The sequence below is a fragment of the Ambystoma mexicanum genome, chromosome 2q (assembly GCF_040938575.1).
Source record: "Ambystoma mexicanum isolate Mex_15411 chromosome 2q, UKY_AmexF1_1, whole genome shotgun sequence".
Classification (NCBI taxonomy): domain Eukaryota; kingdom Metazoa; phylum Chordata; class Amphibia; order Caudata; family Ambystomatidae; genus Ambystoma; species Ambystoma mexicanum.
The window spans coordinates 150,877,840-150,903,421 of NC_090924.1; the positions used below are offsets into that span (position 1 = coordinate 150,877,840).

General features: G+C 45.1%; 1 protein-coding gene across 12 annotated transcripts in view; it reads left to right on the forward strand.

The window, feature by feature from the left end:
* The window catches only part of OBSCN (obscurin, cytoskeletal calmodulin and titin-interacting RhoGEF), a 3,169,051-nt gene that overhangs the window by 1,630,219 nt on the left and 1,513,250 nt on the right, over positions 1-25,582 (forward strand). For all 12 annotated transcript variants that reach the window (XM_069647058.1, XM_069647065.1, XM_069647061.1 and 9 more), the window contains one exon: positions 5,244-5,510. In XM_069647058.1, the coding sequence (XP_069503159.1) occupies positions 5,244-5,510 (267 nt within the window). The remainder of the gene's footprint in view (positions 1-5,243; positions 5,511-25,582) is intronic.

Here is a 25,582-nt window from a genome sequence, read left to right on the forward strand (position 1 = left end):
CAAATTCACGTGCATGTGAAACACGCGCACTTTAACAATTTCACGCATACAAGAAACACGCGCACGCTCTAAAAAAACTACGCGCGCGATTGCCATCCGAAACACGCGCTAAAACTACTCGCGCTCAGTTAATATGGACTCGCGCTCTATCGCAATCCTACACGCGCTCTCTTACGTAACGTCGCTCACGTGAAAAATATACACGCGCCAAAAACTACCGTCGCTCAGTTGATATGGACTTGCACTCTATCACAATCCAACACGCGCTCTCATATGCACGCGCTCCCAATGACGTTGCTGAAGTCATGAGGACTTGCGCGCACGTTAAACAGTCTTGAAACACTTTTCGCACAGTTTACAACTTTAAAACATGCGCGCACAGTCTTTTCAATTGTTTTTTCCTTATTGTAAATAAACTGTAAACGTTCTTTCTCTCAGTAAGCTTTAAACTTCTAAACTCTTTAAGTTTCTGATAAACAATGGAAGTTCACTGTGAAAATCTTTAAGCTTTTAAAAGGAACAATCCCACCTGATGTCTTCTTGATCTCTCTGGCTCAGCAAACGATTTTCTTACTTCTTTAGTAAATCTTCTGAACTCTGAAAGGCCTTACTTAAGGAGCTTAACTAAAATACAACCAGCCACTGAATTACTTTGGATGAAAGGCAGTTTAGAATCTTGCTCACCTCCCAAGAACCCAACCATTATCCTCTCCACCAATCAGGCAAACCAAACATAGCATTGTTCCTCAAACCAATCATATTAAGTTTCTTTCTCTCCATCTTGACTTGGGCAATCACAATGTTAATTCTATGTACATACTCTTCCTAGTTACTACTCAGCAAGCCAGCCATCCCTGACAACTATACCCCCACACATTCCGCCTACACTCTTCTGTACCCTTATCCTCATACAACTGTACCCCTAGCCCTACAATTCTACCCCTACCCCAAACTCTTCCACCAGTTCCCCTCTCGACTCTATCACATTCCACCATTCTACATCACCACACTCCATTCTAACCCCACCTACTCTACACCTAGTAATCTATCCCCGCCAACCACTCTGCCTCATCCTTCTTTTCTTCCCTACCCCACTACTCTAACACACCTCATCACTCTACCCTACTCCTCTATCCCCACCAACTGCATTCCACTCACTATACATACCCCTTCTTATCTACCCTCCCCTCTATGCTCTGTCACCTCCCCAATACTCTACCCCACTAAACTGCTCTACATCCTCTAAAATCATCACTCTACCCCACCATTTTTCTCATCACTCTTCGCCACCCCACTGCTTTACCCCACCCCACTACTCTACCCCACCTCACTACTCTACCTCCAGTCTACCGCTGCCTCATACCCACTATACCCACATCTCACTACTCTACCCCATACCTACACCCTCTCTTTCCTACCAATGCTACCCCACCCACACTAACACACCTCACCCACTCTATCCTCACCTACTCTGCCCTACCCCCACTCTGCCTTAACCCCACTCAACCCTAGACTATCCACTTCCGTACATAGGGTACCACTCTACCCTACCCAGTCACAATCTACCCTCACTCCATTCTATCTCTGCCAACTCTATCTTTACCCCATACCAGCCATGCCCACTGTATCCCCACACACCCCAATTGCTGCCCCACTACCCTACTGCCCTACCGTATCCCCACCCCACTGTTGTACTCCACCATTACTCAAATACATCTATCTACTGCTCTACTACCCTATCCCACTACTCTACCTCCTGTACTCCCACCAACTCTACCCTACTCACCCTACCCCACCTACTCTACACCACCCACTTAACCCTAACACACTACCCTACCCCACCACTCTTGCCCCCTCACCACCAATCTATCCCATTCCACACAACCCCAACCACTTTACCCCACATTCTCCATTATACCCTTACCCTACCATACACCCCTCAACTCTACCCAACCCCACGCTACCCCTACCTACTCTATCTCTAACACCACCCCACCTCACCTCACTTTACTCCCACCCTACTCTACACCTGGCTCATCCTAATCTATCCTTTCTACCACACCCCAATATACCCTCATTCCCACCCCACTCATCCATCTTTCCTCATTCTACCCTGATGCACCCTTCCTCAGCCCAACCTCCACTCCACCCCACTCCATCACTCTTCTTTAGCCCACTTACTCTAACACACCCACACTGCTCCCACCTCATCCCACTCTACCCCATCACACTCTGCTCTTACCCCAATGTACCCCACCACCACCCGTCTATACCCCCACTCACCCAACCTCACCTCACTCTAAGCCATCTATCCAACCTCAGCCCTTTCTACCCACACCTGCCCTTCCTTACAGCTCTCAACCCTCACCCTTCCTCACCCATCTATACCACCACCCACTGTTCCTCTCGCCACTCTACCAGGCCATCCACCCTATCTCACTCATTCCAGTAACCCCACTCAGCCTGGCTCACTCCTGCCTAACATGCTCATCCCCGCCTTATGCCTCCCAACTGGGCTCACCCCTTATCCCTTCAAACTTAGTACACCATTTCTCCCTTCCAATGTAGATAAATCCTACCCCTGTTACCCTACTTCACTCCTAAAATCACCATGCATATTTTAAATGTTTCAAAGATAGTAAAAAGGCTTGAATACACAGCAGTGAAGCAATGTCTTCCTACTATGTGTACTAACAATGTTGTGTCTGCAAACAGTAACTTGCAGACATGTTTGGAATTTTTGATTAGGTTGAGTCCAGGTATATACTTTATTCTTACCCACAAATGTAAAATGCAATAAACCACTGCAAATACCAAAACAAAGGGATTTGCCAATGCTTATTTTTCTCTGAATTGGCTTTGCTAAAACATTTCCATCATAACGTTGGTAAACAGTTGTCTCAATCCCCTTCCTGTACTAACTCATTCCTATACTCTGTTTGTACTTTCAATCAGTATTTCAGAGATAAAGGTAATACCATTTAACCAGATTGATTGTTAAAGCCTCAAAACCTTGTTTTCTTTCGCCCATGAGAGTTTCTAGAGTTTCTATACAAGGTTTTATGAAAGATATGGCCTCGAGAAAGGGGTTACAAATGTAGCACACTGATTAGGGACCTCCCTGAAATGTTCGTCTTCCTGACCTGTCCCAGGATGTTTTCTGGGCATCATTAAATCAGTATTTTCGAGAGAGAGCTGGAGGGCCTTTGTCAATTGACAGCCCTACATTTCAAGAAAAATATATTAAAGCTGTGCAGCATGAAAGCTGCAGAATCATCTAATTTCACATCACTTGTTAATCAATCTGTGTTTCTTAAGTGGTGTAGTATTGAGACTGGCAGTCTACAGGTATTGGATAGTGCTGTGCACATACTGGATGTGAAGATGCTTACTTGCTCAATAACCTTGATGTCTCAGCAGCCTTTGACGTGATCAGCCAATGAGCTCTCATCTCTATTTTAGCCTGTCTCATACATTTAGTTGGTTGTGTCCCGGAGTGGTTTTTGTTTTATCTTGGTGGACCAAGCTCATCCAGATAGGTTCTTTTAAGTTAGGTCCACTACCCTTTTCATTTGGGGTACCCGCGGGCTAGATCTTGTAATTGATGCTCTTCAACATCTAGAAAAACCACAGAGACTTGACAATGTTTGCCAGGGGAGATGCAATCACAAATCAGTTGTTGTATAGGGAACATATCAATGATCTCTCAGCAATTTGCCTTAGCCTGTTTACTGTTTCTCCCATCTCACTCTTAAAGCAAAGACATGGACAAGAAACAGAAAAATGCACAGAAGGCTTTGCCTGAGACCCTTAATATACACTAACATTAGCTAAATCTGTATTTTAGCTGCCCTAAGTTGATAAGTTGCTATTATAAAGGTTATGCATTGAAGAGCAACCAAGAAATGTTTGTATATTCCGATCAATGGTGGAGCAAAATATATGGGGGCAGTTCTACGGTTTTTATGGCAGATGCCTAATATATATGGAAAGAGATGCTGAGAGAGATTAGCTCAAATCCCACTGTATGGGTAATGAGATTGACAGTTGTCATAGTTATTTTTAAAATGGAAATGTATGTTAAGTTTTAATTAAGAGTTGGGGAATTGTGTATGTAAAAGTATTTGGATTAATTGTAACCATTTATTTATGTATGTTTGTCAGTGTTGCATAAGGTTGATCTCAACCAATGCATACAATTTCTTTTTTATCTGTATTTTTGAGGATCTTCTTAAGTTCATTTTAATACCTTATTTGTACTCGTGGCTGGTTTGTGGCTTTTAATCTTTCCTTTTCCCATCCTTAGTTTTTTATGGACCTTGTAGCTCCACTATCTTGGGAGTGCATATTGAGTTAATTGGAAAGTTTATATAGTGCACACCATAAACTGAAGTATCTGAACCTTCTCCTTGCTATGAAGATAGGGCTTATTATTAGCCAACCCAATTGTGCTTCTTGCATGGCTGTCAAGAGTAGGACAGTATTGTCCTGCCCTTCCAGGTTCCAATCTTGTAGCCTTCAGGTTCCATGCCGATCTGAGCATTGGGGTATCAGTTGTTTCAACTATAGGCCCAAAAGCAAAGTGATGTCACTCACATTGGCAACACATTTGAGAGAGCAACGCTTCAAAGAGGTGATATCAATGCATTTCTCACCATCTTCTGCTTGATTTTGTGCCTCAAGTCTATTCTTCTTTTTAACCTGCCCCCCTTCAGGGATGGAGGCGGATTCTATTGTGTCTCCAGAGTCCTGGTATCTTCATAGCCTTGCTCTTGGCGTAATGCACATATAATGGATTGCCTGCCTGGTCTTCAAGGGCCTCCATCACCCCTCCCCCAGCAACCTAGCAATGAAAACAACACATTGACTACATCTAGCAGCCTTCAGATTTTGCGCAGTAAGCCCATCCAGTTCCTGGTAACACTATAATTTGGAAAACAACAAACTCTTCAACTATATTTGTCACAAAACCTGTGACAAGACACACTGTAGCTGGGATTCATTGCCCACTACAGATAAGAACTCAATACACACTTAAGAAACTAAGTGTAGCTGGCCCCACCCACCCACCTTTAAGATCAGCTCTAATATCATAAGCTGAAATGCAATATGGTCAGGATTGTTACCCCTGGAAAACATATTTTTAGTCTAGAAATGTGCTAAATGAATAAATATCAACTTTACTAGCGCCTACAGCATGAGCAGGCAGGTGTGCTAATATTTCCATTTTGCTTTTGATGCAGCTCTCCCTGCTGTCTTTGTGCGAAAACTACAGAATCAAGGTATGGAGGCTGGATCTACAGTCACCCTGCGGGCAGAGCTCAGTAAACCTGATACTCCAGTGCAGTGGAGGAAGGGGGCTATCAGGGTCCATTCCACTGATAAGTATGAGATGGGCCAGGAGGGCAACACTGTTGAGCTCATCATTCATGATGCAGAGCCAGACGATTCTGGAGAATACACCTGCGACTCCGGTGAGGACAAGACCACTGCAGCAATACACATCACAGGTGAGCACAACTTAACATTGATTGGGGTTGATTTGTATCATCCATAGATAGGGGACAAAGACTGCCAGTACAAGAGTCACTATGGTGAGCAACTTGTACTTGTTATTAAGGCATATTCGGTTATTTTTTATTGTTTTGCATGGCTTTTGATGACGTGTTGATGGTTAAATCTATCTGACAATTCACAAACCAAACAATAACAGAGCATTAATGGCTGTGTATTTTAGCCCTGTAATTGTTGTGGTGAGTTTTATGGTGGTCATCCCCACTTTGTAGGGCGTTCAAAGCTCACAATATCACCCAGTCTTCTCGTCTTGCGTAGGGTGACCCCTTATGAGAGCAGCCCATACCAGAATAGGGCGTGGATGCTAAGGAAAGCATTTTAATATGGAGTCTTTTGCCAGGAGGAGGTGGGCAAAGTTGCTTCAAGCGGACGTAAACTCTAATTTCTTGTGACAGCTCTATGTGGTTTTGACCCATGGTAAATAATAACTAAACATGTCAGATTTGTTTCTTTCAGCTTGCACGAGAAGTATGATTCCATGTCACATGTTTATGACCAATAACCTCCCTTAATTGCAGCTAGTTTAGATATAAGCTGATCCAGAAACCTTTAAACCATTATTATGAGGACCTCCTGCAGAAATTACTGTGTAACCCGTCACTCAGAGGGGCTAATCCTGTTAGAAAAACTGAACTGTCTCTGATCTTTCTTGCAGAAAGGGGGGTTTCTAACTTAAGAGTATTCATCTTATCCACTGGTTCTAGTCTTGATTGAACTTGTGGCCTGATAATTAACAGTAATTATTATCATCGGCAGTGCCTCACTTTCTGGAATGCGCTTTGCAAATATCACACTTTTTCCAAATGGGAAGTATACATTTTTAGTGCATGTTAGGGTTGAAGCAGCATGGGCACGCACCCGGACGTACCAGGTAAATTGGAATCATGGTGTGGCAAATTGAGTTCTGGGACTGAGTTATAGTTCAAGGAAGGAAGTAGGTTACTAAATATACAATTGGGCAGAGGATTCATTTATTTTATTTTATTTTATTGTTCATTTGTTCACAATTTGGTTAAAGAGGCTGAGAATTATCCACCATATCATTGCTTCCAATAAGGATAAGCCCAATTTGTATTGAATGACTGACTCTGCAACCCCTTTTGATAGGTTTAGAACTTGCCTTCAAAACAACAACTCAATTCTGAACCAGTGATGTTAACAAAAAAGGTCAAGGAGTTTGGCACCATATATTCAAAATGGCACTACTTTTGCTTAGTAGAAATGTATGACTGGTATCGTGAAAAAGACCTAACTTGATGTGAATTTTGTTTGTTTGAATAGCTAGGATGCTGTTTTTTCTTTAAATCCAGTAAAAGTACATTTACGTCTGAAGAATTACAAAAGTAAAACAGGTTTTCTTTTCTAACGTCACATGATTCAATGTCCAACAACTAAAATGTGCATAATTTTGTTTTTTTACACACAGATAAATCTGCATTGTCGCAAATTCCTTGGTATTTTTTCCTTGCACTTAACACTTCTCTTGTTGGAAATAAATTCAATTTAAAACTTAACATTGGATTTCCATGCTATCTTGAAGGATGTTTTGACAAATAAGCGGGAGAACATTAAAAGCCTTAATTTCATGTCTAAAATGGTAAAAAAAGATGGTAGTTCATTGTTGATGCTTTGTTTTTAATCCAGTCTGTTTCGAATATTTCCTTTTTAATCTTATGAGGCAAACCTATTAGGTCATCTTCAAGAATATTGTAGGACTCCAGCAGTTCAGTCATTTTGAGCGTCCATTCAAATGAAACTCTACTTAAGTTCAAACTCAGTTCTATCTTTAAAGCTTAAAACGCACAATTGACCAGAGGCATTAAAACATTTCTCCACAACTGAACATTTTTCCTATCTGAGCAGGCATGTAACGAAATCAGACCAGCCTCATGTCTTATGACTGAAATCGGAGTTCCACACGACAGGAAGAAAATGTACATCCATAATAATGATTCAGCCTTGTCCCATAAGTTGTACAACAGACCTGTTTCTGCTCCATACAGAAGACGAGGAACCTTTTTTTGGTGGTAATACTTCCAAATAGGGACAGCTATAGAGGGCCTGGCATAGATTACAACGCCCAAATATCTAAAATTGTGAACCACTTCTAAATGCGTGTGATTCAAAAACCAATTAAAATCAATATTACCGATTAATCTTACTTCGTTTGATATATTTTATCATTAACATTGTTGATTTATTTATATTTAATATCAAATCTTTTGATAAAAAATAGGTGTTTGTCGCTGCCAAAGCTCTCTGCAGGTCAATAGGAGTTAAGGCGAATAAAACAAAATCATCAACATAAGCCAAATGATTAATTTGAAGGTTTCCCAATTTAGGGGGATTATTAAAAATGTCTTTAAAAATGACACCAAGGCTGCTAATATCCAAGTTAAATTAAAAAAGGTGCCAAAACGCAGCCTTGGCGTAAACCCCGCTTTGTTGAAATCCATTTTGTTGTGTTACCATTTTGGTCTAATCTGACTTTAATCTCTGTCTTCGAGTGTAGGGCATTCAGCATACTCAGTATGCCGTTGGGACACCCCAGCTTGTCTAATTTAGCCCACGGCGTAGCCCTATTAATGCAGTCAAGCACTGTGTTATGTCCAGGAAGGCACAATAAAGAACTCCTTTTTCCCTTTGGGCTTACTCTTGCAACAAATGGATTACAAAACAGTTTTGGGCAGTACTCATGCCTTCCCAGAACCCTGATTGAAATGTGTCAAAAACACCTGCATTAGATGCCCAACTCCAAAGTTCCTGAAGAATCAAAGCACCAAATATCTTGCCACAGCAGTCCAAAAGAGAAATTGGGTGATCATGTTTAAGCTGTAATCTATCACCGGTTTTATGTATTACAATAATCAAGGCCTTTTTCCAAGAAGCGGGAAGAGTGTTCAATCTTAAAACATCCTGAAACAGGCCCCACAAAATAGCTGCCTACAAATTGACGTTAGGTTTTAACATAGCATTTCAAGCCCATCTGGGCCTGATGAATTTGATATTTTTCTTTTCTTTTTAAAGGACTTAAACTCTTTCTAAATCCAGTTGCATGCACTCAGCCCAACTCCCAGTCACTTCAATCCCCTTTTCGTTAGCACCTTCTCTTTCGTCGTACAACTTGGAAAAATGTGCCTCCCATATCTCTGCTTGTATCGGTTGGGTATGGAGAAAATGTTGGAGGTCTGGTGTCCTTACCAATCTCCAGAAGGAGTGTGCATCTTTGGAAATGATTGAGCCAAACATTGCCTCAACATCCAAAGTATTTAAATTGAAGCAATGGTTCTTTAGCGAATTTTTATAATTTTGTTTCAAGGCTTTACTTTAACCATCGTACCTAGGGGATCTTTGTTTACGTGTCTTGAGTCTTTCTGGAAATAACGTTTCTTTTCTACTATCTTTTTATATTTGCCACGTTCGTTGCTTGCATAACATCATATCCCAAAGACATAAAATCTTCCAGTTTTGAGAGTACCACATTTCTGATAATTCTAGAGAAAAAATATGAGTTAACCACATCCAGTCGTGTATCAGAAATAAACTCAACCTGAACAGTGTCTTTTGACGTTACTGTGCAGAGGTTTGGAATCTCTGAAAACAAAACCATAACGTGTCGCCGATTTAAGGGGAACAGTGAGCTGTCCATAAGAATTTGTTTGATGTATAAAGTGTGATCTTCTGCAAAGCAGTTTTTAACAACACTCGGCCCATCAGTCCCCTTTTTAGCCTTTAAATGGTGCCCCTGCGAGGACACCATTAGTTGGCTCACAATTTTATTAGATGGAAGTGGCAGGTCTCTAGAGAGGGAGGGAGGGCACACTGGCCCATCCGAAACCTTCCTATGGAGATGTTGGAACAAAAGCCTCCTTTTTTCTTCTAATGTCATAAAGGGTTCAGCAGAGGGTAATTGGGCCTTTGAGGTCAACCCCATGCCCTCCCTCCCAAGGGACCCTCGCCAGGGCCTGAATCAAAATCTTCCTTCTTTCAATTAAGGTAGTGCCTTGTGCAATAATTTTCGTTTTGGGAGACACAGTCTGATCTGCTGCAACACTGGACCGTGGATTTTGCAACACAGACTGTAAGTGTTGCTGCACATCAGAGCTGGATGTTTGAATTTTACAGAGCGCATGCATGTTTAAATTGTCTGTTTCACCACATTGAGCTCCTTTTAGGGTCGACTTAAACAAGAAGAGCTTTTTTTGTACTCTCTGTAAAAAAAAATTGGTGCCCGTTTTTTGGAGTTTGCAGGCAAAACCACATTTTTTGCCAGCATGGGCAAAGAAGCAGTTTAAACTAAAATATCTATGGACCTTTCGATTGGCTCTGCAGTACTTTCCATTTCAGAATAAACTGTCAGGGCGCTTAGGTTTAAATCTTCATAAACTTCTGAAATGGGTTTTAAGAATTTCTTAGTAGAGCCTTGTACTCCCATTAAGCCCTTTGTTTCTAAATGCTTTCTTTTACTTGTAGCTTTTCTAGGAGCAGAAATAGGCTCATCACAAGAATTTAATGCACCCATATCCGGATCTATGATACATAACACATGCTAATCACTACGTTTGGAAAGTACATCTTGAGTGGTACTCAGTGCTTCACGCCTCAAGTCCCTCAAAAAGGCACAGGAGCCCCTGTTTTTTGTTTGGGAAGGTTTTTCATGTTTTTTTTTAATTTCTTTTCCATGCAAACAGGAGCAGTGACTGTGTTTGTAGCCATGTCCTTCGTCTTTGCATTTGAAGAACTTTCATGATCCAAAGTAACATTGGTCACAGCTCTAGGTAGATGAGACTCCTGGATGTCGACTTGTTGCACCAATGCTAAAAAGAGAGGCACGTTTATATTTCCCCATCCTGAACGACACTCTTGCACGGATTGAGAGTTTGGGGTTTGGGATCCCAAACCTGTGGTAAATCAGGCAACACAGTACATCCCACAGTGTCGAGCTCCTGGGTATTCCTTTTCTGTTGTAATGTGTGACCCTGAAAGGAACTCCTAGGAATTTGCGCCTTTTCAGATGAAACTGGATTATGGTCCACTGGTATAAAAGGAGTGCCAGATTTAAAATAAAAGAGCCATAGACAAAGGCCTCTAAAAATTCCAGTTTTGATGCCATAGATCTCATTATTAGTCTCTGGTCCCGAAACTCTTCTGCAATAGACTCAGTAGAATTCACAAGCTGAGCCTGAGCCAAAGTGTGTGTGGAGGGCTGACCCAGGTGTTGCAGTGGCCTCATGCAACAATGTTCCCAGTGACAAGCGACTAGTTGCAATAAGCGGGGAAGCTTGCATAAAGGAGTTTGATAATGGGTCGTTTGAATTTGCTGATTTGGGTGAGACAGGAATAAAAAGTGAAGGAGATTGAGACAAGTTTGCGTCTGGAATTATGCATATTCCTGACAAGAAAGATATGCAGCGGGGTTGCACAGACCCACCTTCATTTTCAATAAGACTAGCTCCCTTATGTCCAAATCAAGCGGACCTCTGTTTACGAAGTCTACATGCAACATAGAGCAGTCAGTTATAGATCCAAGGGACGCTAGATGGAGAGATGTGTTGATTACTGCAGAGGTGGGCCAGGAGGGTGGATGACTTGTACTTACAGCAGGATGGCGGCTCACGGCAGACCACTTGTGCCACTTCTTGGTCTGTGCTGCGCTCCATGTAAAATGTTGCCTTTTAAAACAAGAAGCAGAGTTTCCTCGACAATAGCTCCTCCTCCAACACAATTAAAACAGTAAAGATAATTTCTCGCCAGCCACGGCAGACCACTTCTGCTACTTCTTGCTCCGCTCAAAACCTTTTCAAAGTGAAAATCCTTTTGCAAGTACAATTATTAACAAAATACACATGAAAGCACATTTTTGGCACAGCCTGTGTGTTACGGTAGACCAAAGGGAGAATGTGCAACATGGAGTTCATTGAGTCCATGAGCCAACTTAAAAATGACAAGAGTATAGTTCCCATGCAGCAGGAAGCTAATTGTTCCTGTAAAATACCTTCTTGCCAGAAGGATAGTACAGGGGCAATGCGTTTGTCTTGGAAGCAAGGCAACGCAGAGCAACGCAGAGCAACGCAGGTTTGAATCCCAGTACCGCGCCTAGATACTGTACACCGTTGTTTAGCATGTTACAACAAATCTATTCATTAATTGCCATTGGAGAATCTGGCAGATGAAATCTCTATTTCTTAGCTTGCTAATCTCTGTTTACCTTGGTGTATATTTGTAATTTAGATAGAACTACCACGCTGAGACCATTTTTACCATGATTTGAGTCCACCAAGGTGCTCAATCTATAGTCCATGCATTTGATAGCCTTTCTACTTATGTTTTCCCTTCTCTCCCACTTATTTAGTTCATATGCTTGCTTGGAGCATTAGCAAAACTCTTCTCAAAAGTATAGTTGCTGTATATTGTGTTTATCTGAGTTAGGGAAGTAGGTTTTCCTATCACATCACTCAGTCATTGCTTCCATCCACTGTATAAATGTGTGACATAGTGGTTAATAACTCACCCACTCATTGACTCACAGAGTGTCTCACTCGTGCACTCGCTTGCTGCCTTCCTCACTCAGTTATGCACCATTTTGGTAGCTTGTTCCTAGTGACCACACCACATGACCTCTACATCTACCCGACCTCTTTTTCAACCTCCACCCATTAGCGAGAGGCATAATCCCATACCATTTGTCCTTGTGATACTTATTACCCACCCCAAAATGTGCAGAGCGTGTCACTGCTTAATAGTTGGGTTTATTCTATATAAAAAACAATACACTATAAAAATGTTTTGTGCCGAGGCCCAAATCCGTCGCTGTAGTTCGACGGTTGACTTTTCTCCGATTCGGCGTTGAGTGTCGATGTTCGGAGACTCCACGTATAGGTGGAATAAACGGGGAAATATATAACAATATTTGCAAAATCTAAGTCAGGGAACTCTGCTCAGTGCTTCCGACCAGCCTAGGGATAGTATTACTGGCACGCCCTGTGTCGACGCCCATTTTCGAGTTTCGAAAAACAAACTGTAATACTCTGCAGCTTCCACTAGATGTCGGCCTATGCACAGCATGTGAATCTAAGCAGATACAAGCATCAGAAATACGATAACGGTGAGTAATGTATCCCTTATAAAGTTTAACAGCCTTTCCCAATTCAAAAAATGAATCTTAAGTAACTTTTATAATTCTGTATTGCTCGATAACATTTGAACAAAATATCCAGACTTTGTTAGTCAAAAAGTTATTGTTTGTCGTTATGAATGTGATTCCTAACTTTTTTATTTGCCTTTTCGCGTAGAAAACTATTATCTGTGGGGTGTGTTCCATTGAAAAACAAGCCAGGCCAAAACATCAAAATGAATCTATTTTCAATGTCTTTTGGGGAGTTGGTATATGTTGCTCTGCTAGTTTTCAGTGTGTGTTCCTGCACCTGGAAATGTGGACTCCAGAGCATATGCTATTCCAAATAAAACATCAACAGTAATATTGCCGGAAGCAACATAGCCTTCACTTTTCTGTCTTATTTTACAGTATGCCCCTTATACACCCCACATTCCTCTTGCTCTTTGAACATTTGTAGCCATTTTAAGGGCACCAACTAGGATAACTCAAAAGTTCTCTCTCCCGTTCAGTGTCTGTTAAGCCCTTAGATAACCCATTCCAATGACCTCAATGCAGGGCTCTTTTGGATCATATTTTCTTCACACCACTTCAAATATGACAGATTCTAAAGCCACAAATTCCTGTAAATTATTTTTCCTTAGCAAATCCACCTTGAATTGAAGTCTGGCCGTTTCTGCCACTTGGAAAGAGGGGGCAACTGTAGCAGATCGTTGGACTGCCAAGCCAGTGCAAACGTGAATGGGTTGAGACAGGCATAGACAGGCGAGCAGACAGCGTGCTGACAGCAGGCAAGATGATCCCCCAACGGTAAAGCTAAACATGCACGACGTCCGGTACTTCTTGCCACACAATCGCTTACCTGTCTCAGCTGGATCCCCTCCTCCCAGCGTCCAGGAATAGCCAGAGGGGTTGGAGAAAGGAACGTAAATACCCCCAGACATAATGAAAGAATACCTGAACACCAAGCATAGAACATACTACACAGGCAGGATATGGTGTACTTATCTATAGTGTTATGTGTCAAAGTTGCAGCTGTAGACTGTGCAAGACAAGACACTATTGTCTGTATTCCAGACTCTTGTTTTGTATCACAAGATGCACAAGATGCCTTACAGAGCCTTAAAAGCATTAAATTAATGGCCCACAAATTCCATAATGCACTTGCTTTCGAAAATAGGTTCCAGACATATCTGAGGACCATATAAAATACGATGCACCATTGTGGTGAGAGTGTACGTAGAGCATTCCTTACTGGACTATAACAGTATCTTAGGGCTGAATCTGTGGCGGCCCCTGAAGGTCCTGGCAGTCTGCAGATTGCCAGTTGAAAATAAAAACTAAAGTGTGCACTACATAAACAAACAAAATGATGGTTTGCTTCCAAAATCAGCGTGTCCATGAGGGGCGATATTTACACAGTGAGGCAGGTAAAATGGTAGACCCGGGCAAAGAAAGGCCATGTAGGCCTAGTCTTGGGGTGGGTGGAACTAACCCAACACTTCGACAGTCCTTTTCCCTCAGACCAGGTGAGATGTCCACTGTTATTAGATGCAGGTGGGGTGACTTGGCGAAAGGGGAAAGCCTCAGTGGTATAAGTGGGAGCTGCGCCATAGGGAGACTCTCTAACAGCCGTGTTTAAATTGTCATCCATTCTGAGCTGCAGAATCCTGAATGGTACAGTCCTTTGGAGAGAGGCTCCAAGCCACACCAATGTAGGCAAACATGTACTTATTTTTCTCTGTCGTCCTGGCTCTCCCTCCTTCCCAACTGATTGGAAACATCTGTATCCGCAGGCGGGCTAAAAAAGCTGGCTGAAAAAGATAGCTATCACTTTAAGAATTTTAGAAGGGGAAGGGCCCACGTCATGCTTGCGTCCCTCCACCCCGGGCCCACACCTTACCCTCACATCATCAACGGTCCACACCCAGTTCCTGTTTTTCCACCTACTGGGCGGGTCGGGCGTTCCTTTGGCTGTCCATCCCTTTTTTCCCTAGTGATTGGTTCTTTATTTTATTTTTTCAATTTGTGGTGGCTTCCTCTATGCGTGCATCCATTTCCGGGTGCATTTTTCAGCGGCTGATCCCCAACATGCCTGCATCTGGCTATACATCACCCGGTGAGTACCTGCATATTTTGCTGCAGAATTCACCTAAGGTGTCTGCGGACTCGTCTTCTCTCAATGTCCGAGCTGGGACCAGTACCGAAGGTGACCGAGGACTTCGTTCAGAACAGGAGGGAAGCTGATATCGGTAAGAGGGGGACTATACCTTCAGGTGAGGTACTAGTTTTGGCACCGGCTGTCGGTACCCAAAGGAAGACTGCCTCCTCAGTTCTGGAGTCTTCACAGGGCTGTTCAGGGGCAAACCCCCGGCCTATTCGCCTGAAAATACTTCTTGGTGGAAAAGCACTAGTACCTCCAGGTGGCACAGTGTTAGTACCTCCAGGTTGGAAAGGGTCACAGAAGACCCACCCGGTACCGGAAGAGTTATTTACTACGGACAAAATAACAACGGCACCGTCAAAACCTTCTATTGCCTCGGTACACCGAACAGGCAAGGGTACGTGCAAAGAGGTTCGCGCCTCCAGGGTTGATTCGGTTCATTCCGATTCCCCTTTACCAGACAAATCCAAGTCAGCTTCTGCACATAAAACTTCTGGTACTTCGGTACCGAAAGAAAAGGTTTTATCCTCAACTACCACAGTTGAGCTTGCAAGCTCCTCGGTACCGAGGAAAACTCATAAGTCCTCTCATGAGAGGCATAAGCACTCTCATTCAAGATCTAGTCTGTGTTTTCATGGAGCATTCGGTACCAAATGGAAGAAATCTCCCGTGGCTTCTGTCTCCGGTTCGGCACCGGAGAGCCAGAAAAACAATGAATTTCTGACTCGGAAGACTTTGGCGTTTCTAAATGTTTTACTGTTCCGCCAGAACAATTGTTCAGCACTCCTTTGAGAGCTCACACTCCTCATATTTTTACTCAATTTTCTACTCAGTCTGAGGACAATTTGTGTCAACCTTCACTCGTGCACAACCTGCACCCCAACTGGTGCTAACCAACATTCAGGTGCCTAGACTGGTGGTGTTGAACATTTATAATCTTAGCCAACCGCTTAATAGGTCTGACTCTTATACTTTCCCTATCACATTGGAAGAACCTCTACCTAGCCCCTGCCAAATGGCAAACGACATCACTAAGGTTTATAGTGATAGCATCGAATGCAAAAGCATCGAAAAAAATGCATTTTAAAAAAAAAATGTAATGGGGGCTTCCCCCCAACCCCTGTTTTTTTACCCCTGAAAACCCATTATAATACAAATAAAACCTTTACCTTTAAAAAAAACATTTTTTCCATCATATTGCATTCAAAGAATTTTGCATTCGATGCTTTGTTTTCAAGGGAATCACTGGATACTATCACTAACACTGTGCTGGAAACAATGCTTTCTGAGCCTTTCCTCAAAGTCTTGGCTCAATGCATCAAGGACAAAATGTCACCAGTACTACCTCAGGGACCGGTTCCAGTCGACCCTACTCCTCACCCTGTACTGGTACCAATGGACAATGTGGACCTTGCTCCTCCACCCAAAAAGCAGAAAATGTCAAAGGACACTGACTCAAGTTCAGAGGAGGACACCACTCATTCACCTTCTAATGTGTTCCATGACATTGTCACTAAAGGACAAGCCTGAATGGCTGTTGTTCTTGGGAAACTACCAACACAGCAGTCTAAGGTTCCACTGCCCATGGAATTTTCCATTATGGAGCAAGCTCTGGCTCATTGCGGAAAACCTCATTCCGATCCCCACATCTCCAAGGCCCTAGACAATAAATATAAGGTGCCCAAGGACAAACAATTCATACTCATGGGAAATCTTCCAGCTCAATCAGCAGTAGTCTCTGCTGTCCTTGGCATAAAGGCCCTTCTCCATCTCCAGCTTCAGTGCTTGACAAAAATGCAAAAGCATGGGAGACCAAAGGTAAGAAGTCTTACACCACCTCTACCTTGCAACTTAGGTAGGTTACCACTGCTACGGTTCTGGCGGGATTTAATATTCTTAGCTGGGAGAATCTGGAGCGCTTCACCGACATGCTACTTCAGGATGCCGCAGACAAGTTCTATTTCTGGATCTCTGGAGGCAGAGAAGCTGCTATGCAACAGCTTCAAGTCATTAAAGACCTAACTGACACAACTGCTAGGGCAGTTACTAGTGCAGTCTGCATGCGGAGACACGCATATCTGTCTGCCTCTTCCCTTCACCAGGATATACAGGAAAAGGTGCTTGACCTTCCATTCGATGGCAAAACGTTGTTTGACATCTATAGATGAGGTCCGACAGAAATGTAAGGCCAGCGTCACAGCAGCTAAATCTCTCAGCTCCATCTCAGTGAAACAACCATATGACCAAACCGTCAAGGCATTTAAACCACATACACAAGGCAACAGTGGTTCTTCCACTTCTGCTAAATCATACTACTCTTGCAAAAAGAGACGGTATAGACACAAGAAGAAATCGGCCCCTCCCTCTTCCTCTAATTCTGCTCAGGAGCAAAAGAAGTCTATTTGGCTTCCCCCCCGTACATGTACTTACCTCCCGCTCCAACCATCATTCAGGAGCATACATCCCTGGTAGCAGGAAGGCTTTCCAACTTCCTCCCTTTTTGGAAAACCGTTACTCAAGAGGAGTGGGTTCTAAATATTGTTCAACATGGTTACCGCCTTGCCCTTCTGGCTATTCCACCTTCCTCTCCTCCAAAGTTCCAGAAATCATCCCCGGAGCTCCTGGAAGAGATTCAAAAACTCCTTCTAGGCGCGATAGAATTGGTTCCCCAAGAGGAAGTAGGTCAGGGATTTTACTTGTGTTACTTCCTAATCCCAAAGAAATCAGGCGGGGTCCGTCCAATTCTGGAACTTTCAGACCTCAACCAATTTCTGTCTCTGAATACCTTCGATATGATAACCATTTCTCAGATTCTGGCTTCTCTACCTCCAAACTATTGGATGGCACCTGTAGACCTACAGGAAGCTTATGTTCACATCCCCATATACAAACACCACTGTCAGTTTCTGAGATTCACAATAGGAAGGTCTCACCACCAGTTCACATGTCTACCCTTTGAACTAAATTCTGCCCACAGTGTTTTCACAAAGATTCTGGGGTCAGTGTCAGCCTACCTTTGGGTGTAGAAAATCCATCTATATCCCTACCTAGACGGCTGGCTTCTCAAAGCCCAGTCTCCGGAGGCATTGCTTCAGAAGTTACAATTTAGTTACAATTTACATGCCATACTCTGTTCAACCTGGGGTTCTTCATAAATGTGACAAAATCCGTCAGTCCCTCGCAAAGGATCCAATTCTTGGGAGCAGTTATAGACACTACACTTCACAAAGACATTCCACCTTTGGAAAGAGTGGAAGCCATTCAGCAAACCATAGTTACTCATCAGTCACTGACAGCTTGGTGATTTCAAAGACTCTTGGGTCTCATGGCCTCTTGCATAAACCTAGTTCTCTTTACGAAGGCTCCATATGAGAACGACTCAGTGGCATCTTCTCTCAACTGGAATCGGCTCTCTGATCCCCAGGAAATAAAGATCCAAATTCCAGGCCAAGTTCAGGACTCTCTGCGCTGTTGGAACTCCCCAGACAACCTGCTAACAGGATCTCCATTCCAACCCTCCTCCCCACCAAATAGTCATAACAAAAGACTCTTCCGAGTACGGTTGCGGGGCTCATTGTCAAAGCCTAACAGCTCACGGTCTCTGGTCCTCACAGGAAAGAAAGGATCTCATAAATGTCCTGTAACTAAGAGCCATATTTTTCGCTCTAAAATCTTTTCTTCCCTCACTTCAACGAAATGTGGTGAAAATTCAAATGGACAATACCATTGCAATGTTTTATATCAACAAGCAGGGGGGGACTCTCTCCCGCCTCTTGTGTCTCCTAGCAGAACAAATTTGGTATTGGGCCATTCAAAATCACATTTTCTTGGTGGCGTGCCATCTCGAGGGGAAGAAGAATGTCCTGTCGGACAAACTAAGCAGGTTACAGTCCGCTCTGCATGAATGGGAGCTGAGACCATCAGTAGCACACATGATATTTCAGAAGTGGGGCCATCCATCAGTAGATCTTTTTGCCAACCAACACAACACACTTTGCTTGCAGTTTGCATCAAGGCAAAGTCAGGGTCCTCGGTCCCTGTGAGATGCTCTACATCTGGATTGGTCGAATCTAACACTTTATGCCTTCCCACCTCTTCCATTAATTCACAAAATATTGCTGCAATTCAAAATGTCACACAACCTGACAATGATTCTAATAGCCCCGTTCTGGCCTCACCAGATTTGGTTTCCAGATCTTCTGGAGTTAACGGGGCATCCCCCCTTAGATCTTCTACTTTCGAGAGATCTTTTGACTCAACAGCAGGGCAGGTTCTTCACCCCTCCCCTCAATTGCTCAACTTGAAGGCTTGGTTTTTTAAAAGCTAGCGTTCTCCCACTTGCAATTATCAGAACAAAACATTGCTATTATGTTGGCCTCCAGGAAACCTTCCACTAAGAAGCAATATCGTAGTAAATGGTTACGTTTCTGTAACTGGGCCTTAGAACAAAACCTTAACCCTATAAAGCCCTCCATTGATAATATCATGTTCTTCATGTCTTATCTTGTTTCCACCGGTGTCAAGGTAGACATGTGCAAACATTACTTATCAGCTATCGGTGCTTACCTGAATAGAGAACATAAGTCTTTTTCTCTTTCAAACGAGGCCATTCAAAACAAGGCACTTTGAGGGCCTTTTTTTCGTTTACATCCCCATATTCGTCAACCTCCACCTCAGTGGGATCTCAACGTGGTTTTAGCAGTCCTAATGCAAAAACCATTTCATCCTATGGCTTCATGTGATTTAGAATTCCTAACTTAGAGATCGGCCTTCTCCAGCATTGGATCTTTCATGGATTCGCATGCTTAGACTATTCCCCATCGTCAGACTGGGAACCCTCGGGTACACTTATAAGGCCGTTTTTCCATAGGAAAACTTTGACACTTTTGTGTCCTATCCATGTCGTTTTTGGGCTGCTCACGCATGCCCCAATAGGACGTAGCGGTATAAATGCCCCACCCCCGCGGCTCCCTTCAGATTTCAAACGTCTTCCAAAGTAGTGGGATCACCTCGCGCCATCTACTATTTTGTCAAGGTTGTTCATTGTGTTTTTTCCTGATGTCTGGAAAAGCCCTTTTCCGCCCGTGCGCTACATGCGGGCGGAAGAAAGTGTATGAGGAGGATGGACATATGGACTGCATATATTGTCTACACCCTCACCACTCGGCAGACAAGTGCGACATATGTAAGGGCTTCTCCCAAAAGACTCTTAAAGACCGGAGTCGGCGGTTGGTGGTCTGGTTGAGTGATGGAGCAGGTGTGTACCTGCCTTCGGAGGTAGGCTCCACGCGCAACGTGGCCTCGGCATCAAAATCCTTAGGGGCCCCCCGCCGTTCGGCATCGGCTGAACCCCCGTTGAAAAAACCACGCCCTGCGGAGAAGGAGTCTTCGGGAAGCCATTCCGCAAGGGAATCTTCACTGAAGAAAACCTCATCATCATCGTCGAAAAAGGAGAGAAAGGAGAAGTCGAGATCCTCCTCAGGTAATCACCATAGATCATCCTCGAGTCAAGAGTCTGAGATACACAGGTCAAGTTCAAAAAAGATGGGAACGCCTCAGGGAGCTGCGCAGATACCACCGTCGTCGACGGGAGGGCGATCGTCGACTCCCTCACTACCAAAAATGCAGTTGGTTTCGTCTGTTGTTATGCCGCAGGTGGTGGCTACGATGACGGCTGGCCCGACTTTAGCCTCGTCGACGGAGATCCCGCAGGAGGCCTGGAGGTATTCGACCCGGTTTTACCGGAATCCTTGCTGCAACAGGAGGCGGCCTTGTCTGTATCCTCTGTGGACGAGGACTGTGAGAGGATAGCTGGGCCTGCAAAGCTCAGGTTACAAGGGGTTAGCAAGCTGACTCTTTCCAGCGGGACAAATATCCCGGTTACAACCCCACTTCTTAACCCACAGTCTGTTCTATCACTGGAGGTTCTATCCACGTTGCAGACCTTGTTAAAGAAAATGGACGAGAAGTTACCTCAAGTGGCAGCTCCGACCATATCGACCGTCGATGAACCGGCCCTTTCCGTCGGCCAGCTCCGACGGTGTCAACAGCAATACCGGCACGTGAGAACCTCACATGTGCACGCCCGGAGGAAGGAGAGCTGTTGGACTCAGACTCAGACAGAAGGTCCTTATCGGATATTTCGTTATCCCCCTCTAGGGATCCAACCTCGTCCATTTTCTTTAACAAGGTCTGCATATGGGGGGCGCGCCCCACAGTTTGAAGACCACTGGCCTAAGGTGATTTCCACTTTTCACTTAAACCTGGAAATATGTCTTCCCGTTTTCCTTCCTAGACCGCAGGCGTCTGTGGCATAAGAGAAATTGCATAATCTACATTTGGTAAGAACTTCTACCTTGAAAGGACCAAAACGTTTAGAAAAGCAGATCAGCTCTTTGCTACCTATGGTGGTCCTTCTCCTGGCAATAAATCAGGAAAGGTTTCTATCGCCAGATGGGTTGTCTCCTGTATCTCCAAGGCTTACAACTTGAAAGGGCTTGCGACTCCGCAGAGACTTCGGGCTCATTCTACTCGAACCAAGGCAGAATCTGTAGTCTTTACCAGGCACATTCCCATTGTGCTCAACTCTAAAGCAGCTACTTGGACTACCCCGCTTGCCTTTTGCAAGCACTATGCTATGGCACACCATCCAGAAATGATGCAAAATTCGGCCAAGAGGTTCTCCGCAACTTGTTTGCCTGAATCCTGTACATGCTGTCTCCTCCACCCTTGCTTATTCAAAGGCTTTTTAGTCGGGTCCCAACCAGTTGGGAAGGAGGGAGAGCCTGGACGACAGAGCCTTTGTGGTGATTCAGGTTCTCTTAGTCTGGGCTCTCCCTCCTTCACAACACCCACCCATCCATCCCTACAGTACTCATTTACTTAAATTCTACCCCCTCTCCGGAACCACAGGAACTGGGTGTGGATCGTTGGTAACGTGAGGGTAAGGTGGGGGCCTGACGCGCGGAGGGACGTACGTGTGACAAAGGCCCTTCCCCTTCTAAAACTCTTAAAGTGACAGCTATCTTTTTCAGCCAGCTTTTCCAGCCCACCTGCAGATGCAGGCATTCCCAACCAGTTGTAAAGGAGGGAGATTCCGGACTAAGAGAACCTGAATTCCCATGAAGGTAATTGTTCATATACACTCTAACACGTTTAGTAAAACAAGGTTGCCACTTTGTGCACACAGACATATAACTAAATATGCAGCAATATGCTTTGTGAAGTATTCAAACAAATACAAAGCTTTTGGTTGGAAACATCTGGAAATAGCCAATAGCATATATGCAGTTAACGTTGTGTTCTCTGTACTGTCATGACACTTTCATATGTGTGCTTTTACCATCTGACAACAATGAATGAGTGTCCCCAGAATGTTGCTTTGACACCCTTCCCCTAAGTAATCCCTGGTTTTACAGGGCTTTAGAGGGTTCAAACTCACGTTCCATTCCATTATTTAGCAGATTGGTAGTTTATTAGATTCTGTGTCTCCACTAATGTTTTAGAAAGAATATTTTACTTATCTAGAACATTTACAAAATTATGTTTTAAGAAGTGCAATTGTCCAAAAACAACAGTAATTATATAAATGAACACATAAAGATAAGATGTTGTATTAATGATACTCTTACGTCCCATCCCCTTTCCTCCATACTGCATGGGGCGTCCCTTCCAAGGGACGGGAGACGGAACCTTTTTACCAGAAAAAACCTTCTTCCCCTTTAAATTTAGAGGCGCGTGTGGGTTCGGCCCTGGGAGTATGTGCTTCCCTGACTCCGCCCTCCGGCGCCACACCTCTGCCCCCTTTTCCGCGTTGACGGGAAAGGTGCGAATTCACCAGCGCTCCTGCGTTTGGCTTCGGCCACGTAATTCCACGCACGGATACTTCTTCTCTTTGTCTTTTATGTCTTTTCATCATTCAGGTACTCGGTCCTCAGGCATCACGCTCCTCCCCAGCGCATGTCGACTTCTACAGAGTTCAGCAGCTGTCCATCCTGCGACGGGCTCTTCCCGACTAAAGATCCCCCACCCTCTATCTACGGTGTCTTGGCCCTAACCACGGCTGGAAAGCTTGTACCGTGTGAAACGCGCTTTCCTCGAGGTCTCTGAAGAACAGACTAGCCAGGGGGAGGGAGCTCTTCCACAGATCTCCATCAGAGGACCTAAAGGACTTCGTCTATCATCGATCAAAGCCCAAGGTAGGGCCGCTCTTTTCCAGTGCAACCCGCAAGGGAGACTCCTTCCCAAGGATTCGCCCACGTGGACGGGACCACCCAGGTCCTGGTACCAGCACAAATACTGAGGCTGTATCAGCTACCGGCCGACAGGCAGAGGGATCAGTAGATCCTCCCAGTGACGCTGCTGAGGGACCAGAAGGTTCTTTTACCGGGTCTTCACCCGAGGGACTACGCCCTAGCACCGGCATCATGTCCGAGGGGGCGCCTTTACGCAGTTCTACCGGCAGATCCTCCGAGGGCGAAACGCCTATCGGGCCTCAGTCTGAGGAAGATGGTAGGCCCCATGATCCACACTCAAGAGTCCTGGATGGGGCGGGGCCCAGTGAGCCAAGCAACACGACGCAGGCATGTGGAAGGCAGCTCGACAAAATGGCCGCCGTGCCAGAAAATCCAGACATCCGGCCGACGCCGCTCTAGGGAAGGCAGGTGGAGGACCGTGTGTCGAGGTGGGACTGGTGTCAACCAGGTATGTGGCCTACAGCTTACCCTTCCTTTGCGCAAGGCAGGTTCCTGCTGCATCCATATGGGCAGAGCATGCAACGGCTCCAGCTGCCGCCTGCTACTCTGTCAATATCACCTACCACCAATCCAGCCTGCGAGGACAGGTTCTTTGAAAAGTTCCTCGTGCTCATGAAGTCTCCACAAATGGGAGTCATCCTCAGGGACTTGCTCCCTCCAATAGCATTGTCACCGGAGGCCCCAGTATAGTCTCCTCCGGTCCCTGTTCAGCCTCAGCAGCCCGCTCCGGCCCCCCAACCCATTGTGCAGGCGGTTCCATACCAGCCTCATCTGCAGCCTCTGGCTCCAGTCCGTGCACCTCAGCCCTCGGCTCCTAGCACTCCCCCTCCAGTGCCGGACCAACCGCACCTGCAGGTGGACACAGATGAGGGGGAGGACCCTGACATGCCATCTTCAGCCTAGGCCTTCCACGAACGTCTGGCAGGGCTGTCAGAGTACTTGGGCCGTCCTCAATCCGAGGTCGAGCAACCAGCAGAGGGGGTCCTCACAGAAGTCCTAACGCTACGTCCCATTGCCAGAAACGGGATCCCGATGCAGAAGGACGTAGTTGCCTTGGCCAAGAAGGGTTGGCTCAAGCTCCACTCAGCCCAGCCGGTAAATAAACGCCTGGATGCCAAGTACAGGAAGATGGAGGGGGATACACTCTTGCTATCGGCCCATCCTCAGCCACACTCTTCGGTGATCGCTGCGGCATCACTGTACTCCAAGCCTCAGTCGTCCTCAGACTCCTCCTCTGCAGTGCTGCTAGGCAAGACGGAGAAGATCTTGGAGGCGTACGGGAAGAAGCTGTATTCCAACGCGTCTTTGCACCTGCGTCAAGCCAACGCAAATGCCATGCTGGCAGCTGTTAACCAGAGGCTCTGGCGGGAAATTGCGGATTTCCTCCCAGTGCTTCCGGTGCAGAGACAATCACGTTTCAAGGCAGGATTGGCAGAGGTTGGCGCAGGACATCATGGAGTCCTCCCTGGCCCACGTTGACACCTCTGGCCGTGCCATCTGTATTGCCATAGACATGAGAAGAACGGCCTGGCTTTGTGCTACAAAATTCAACCCTGATGTCCAGGAACGCATACTAGATCTTCTGTTCGAAGGGGGTGACCTCTTTCACTCCACAACGGACGAGGAGCTGGATAAAAAGAAAAACAGCTCTCAAACGGCCAGGTCTTTATCCATCCTTACAAAGACCACACCCAAACCGTACACCTAGTCACAGCAGCGCTCTGAGAAGGGGCATACATACAGACGGTTCCATGGTTTGCAAGAGCAGAGGTACAAACATTCTGACTGTTCGCCTTCCCAGCATCAGCGCAAACAACAAAAGGGGGGGGGTAAGGGCTTTTTTCCAGTCCCCCTCTTCCGCAACAGCCTCAGAGGGAAAGAAGGTATGACACACCCCTCCAGGTCCACGTGTCTCAAGTAGGGGCAGGCTTGCTCTCCATGCACATTTCTGGTGCCAGAATTTCACTGACCCCTAGATCCTTTCTGTAGTCTCCACGGGGTCCCACCTCCCTATCCCAGCCTCTCCTCCCTCCTCCACTCCACTCCCACAGGTTGGGACAGCAACTCTTTTGGCGGATATCTGGTCGCTCGTCGAGAGCCAGGCAGTGGAGGAAGTCCCAGCCTCCCAGCGAGGCTTGGGCTTTTACTCCCGGATTTTCGCCATTCAGAAGAAGAACCAGGCGGGCCTGATATGGTATCAGGTAATAATATCCCTATGTATATATATGGTCACCGTATATAATGTCACCGGGAAAGGGTTGTGGCAAATTATATAGGTGACCATCTATGTATAGGGACAGGGGCAGGCAGGGGTTGCGGGGGTGTCACCCTCTCCCTGTGAAAAATAAAAAAGGGTTGGGGGCTTGCGGGGGTGTCCCCCGCATGTTCCATGTAATAATGTCCCCACACCAAATGACAATTTATCCGCAATTTTTTTGCATGCCGATATTTTTGAGGGGACATTATTACATGGAA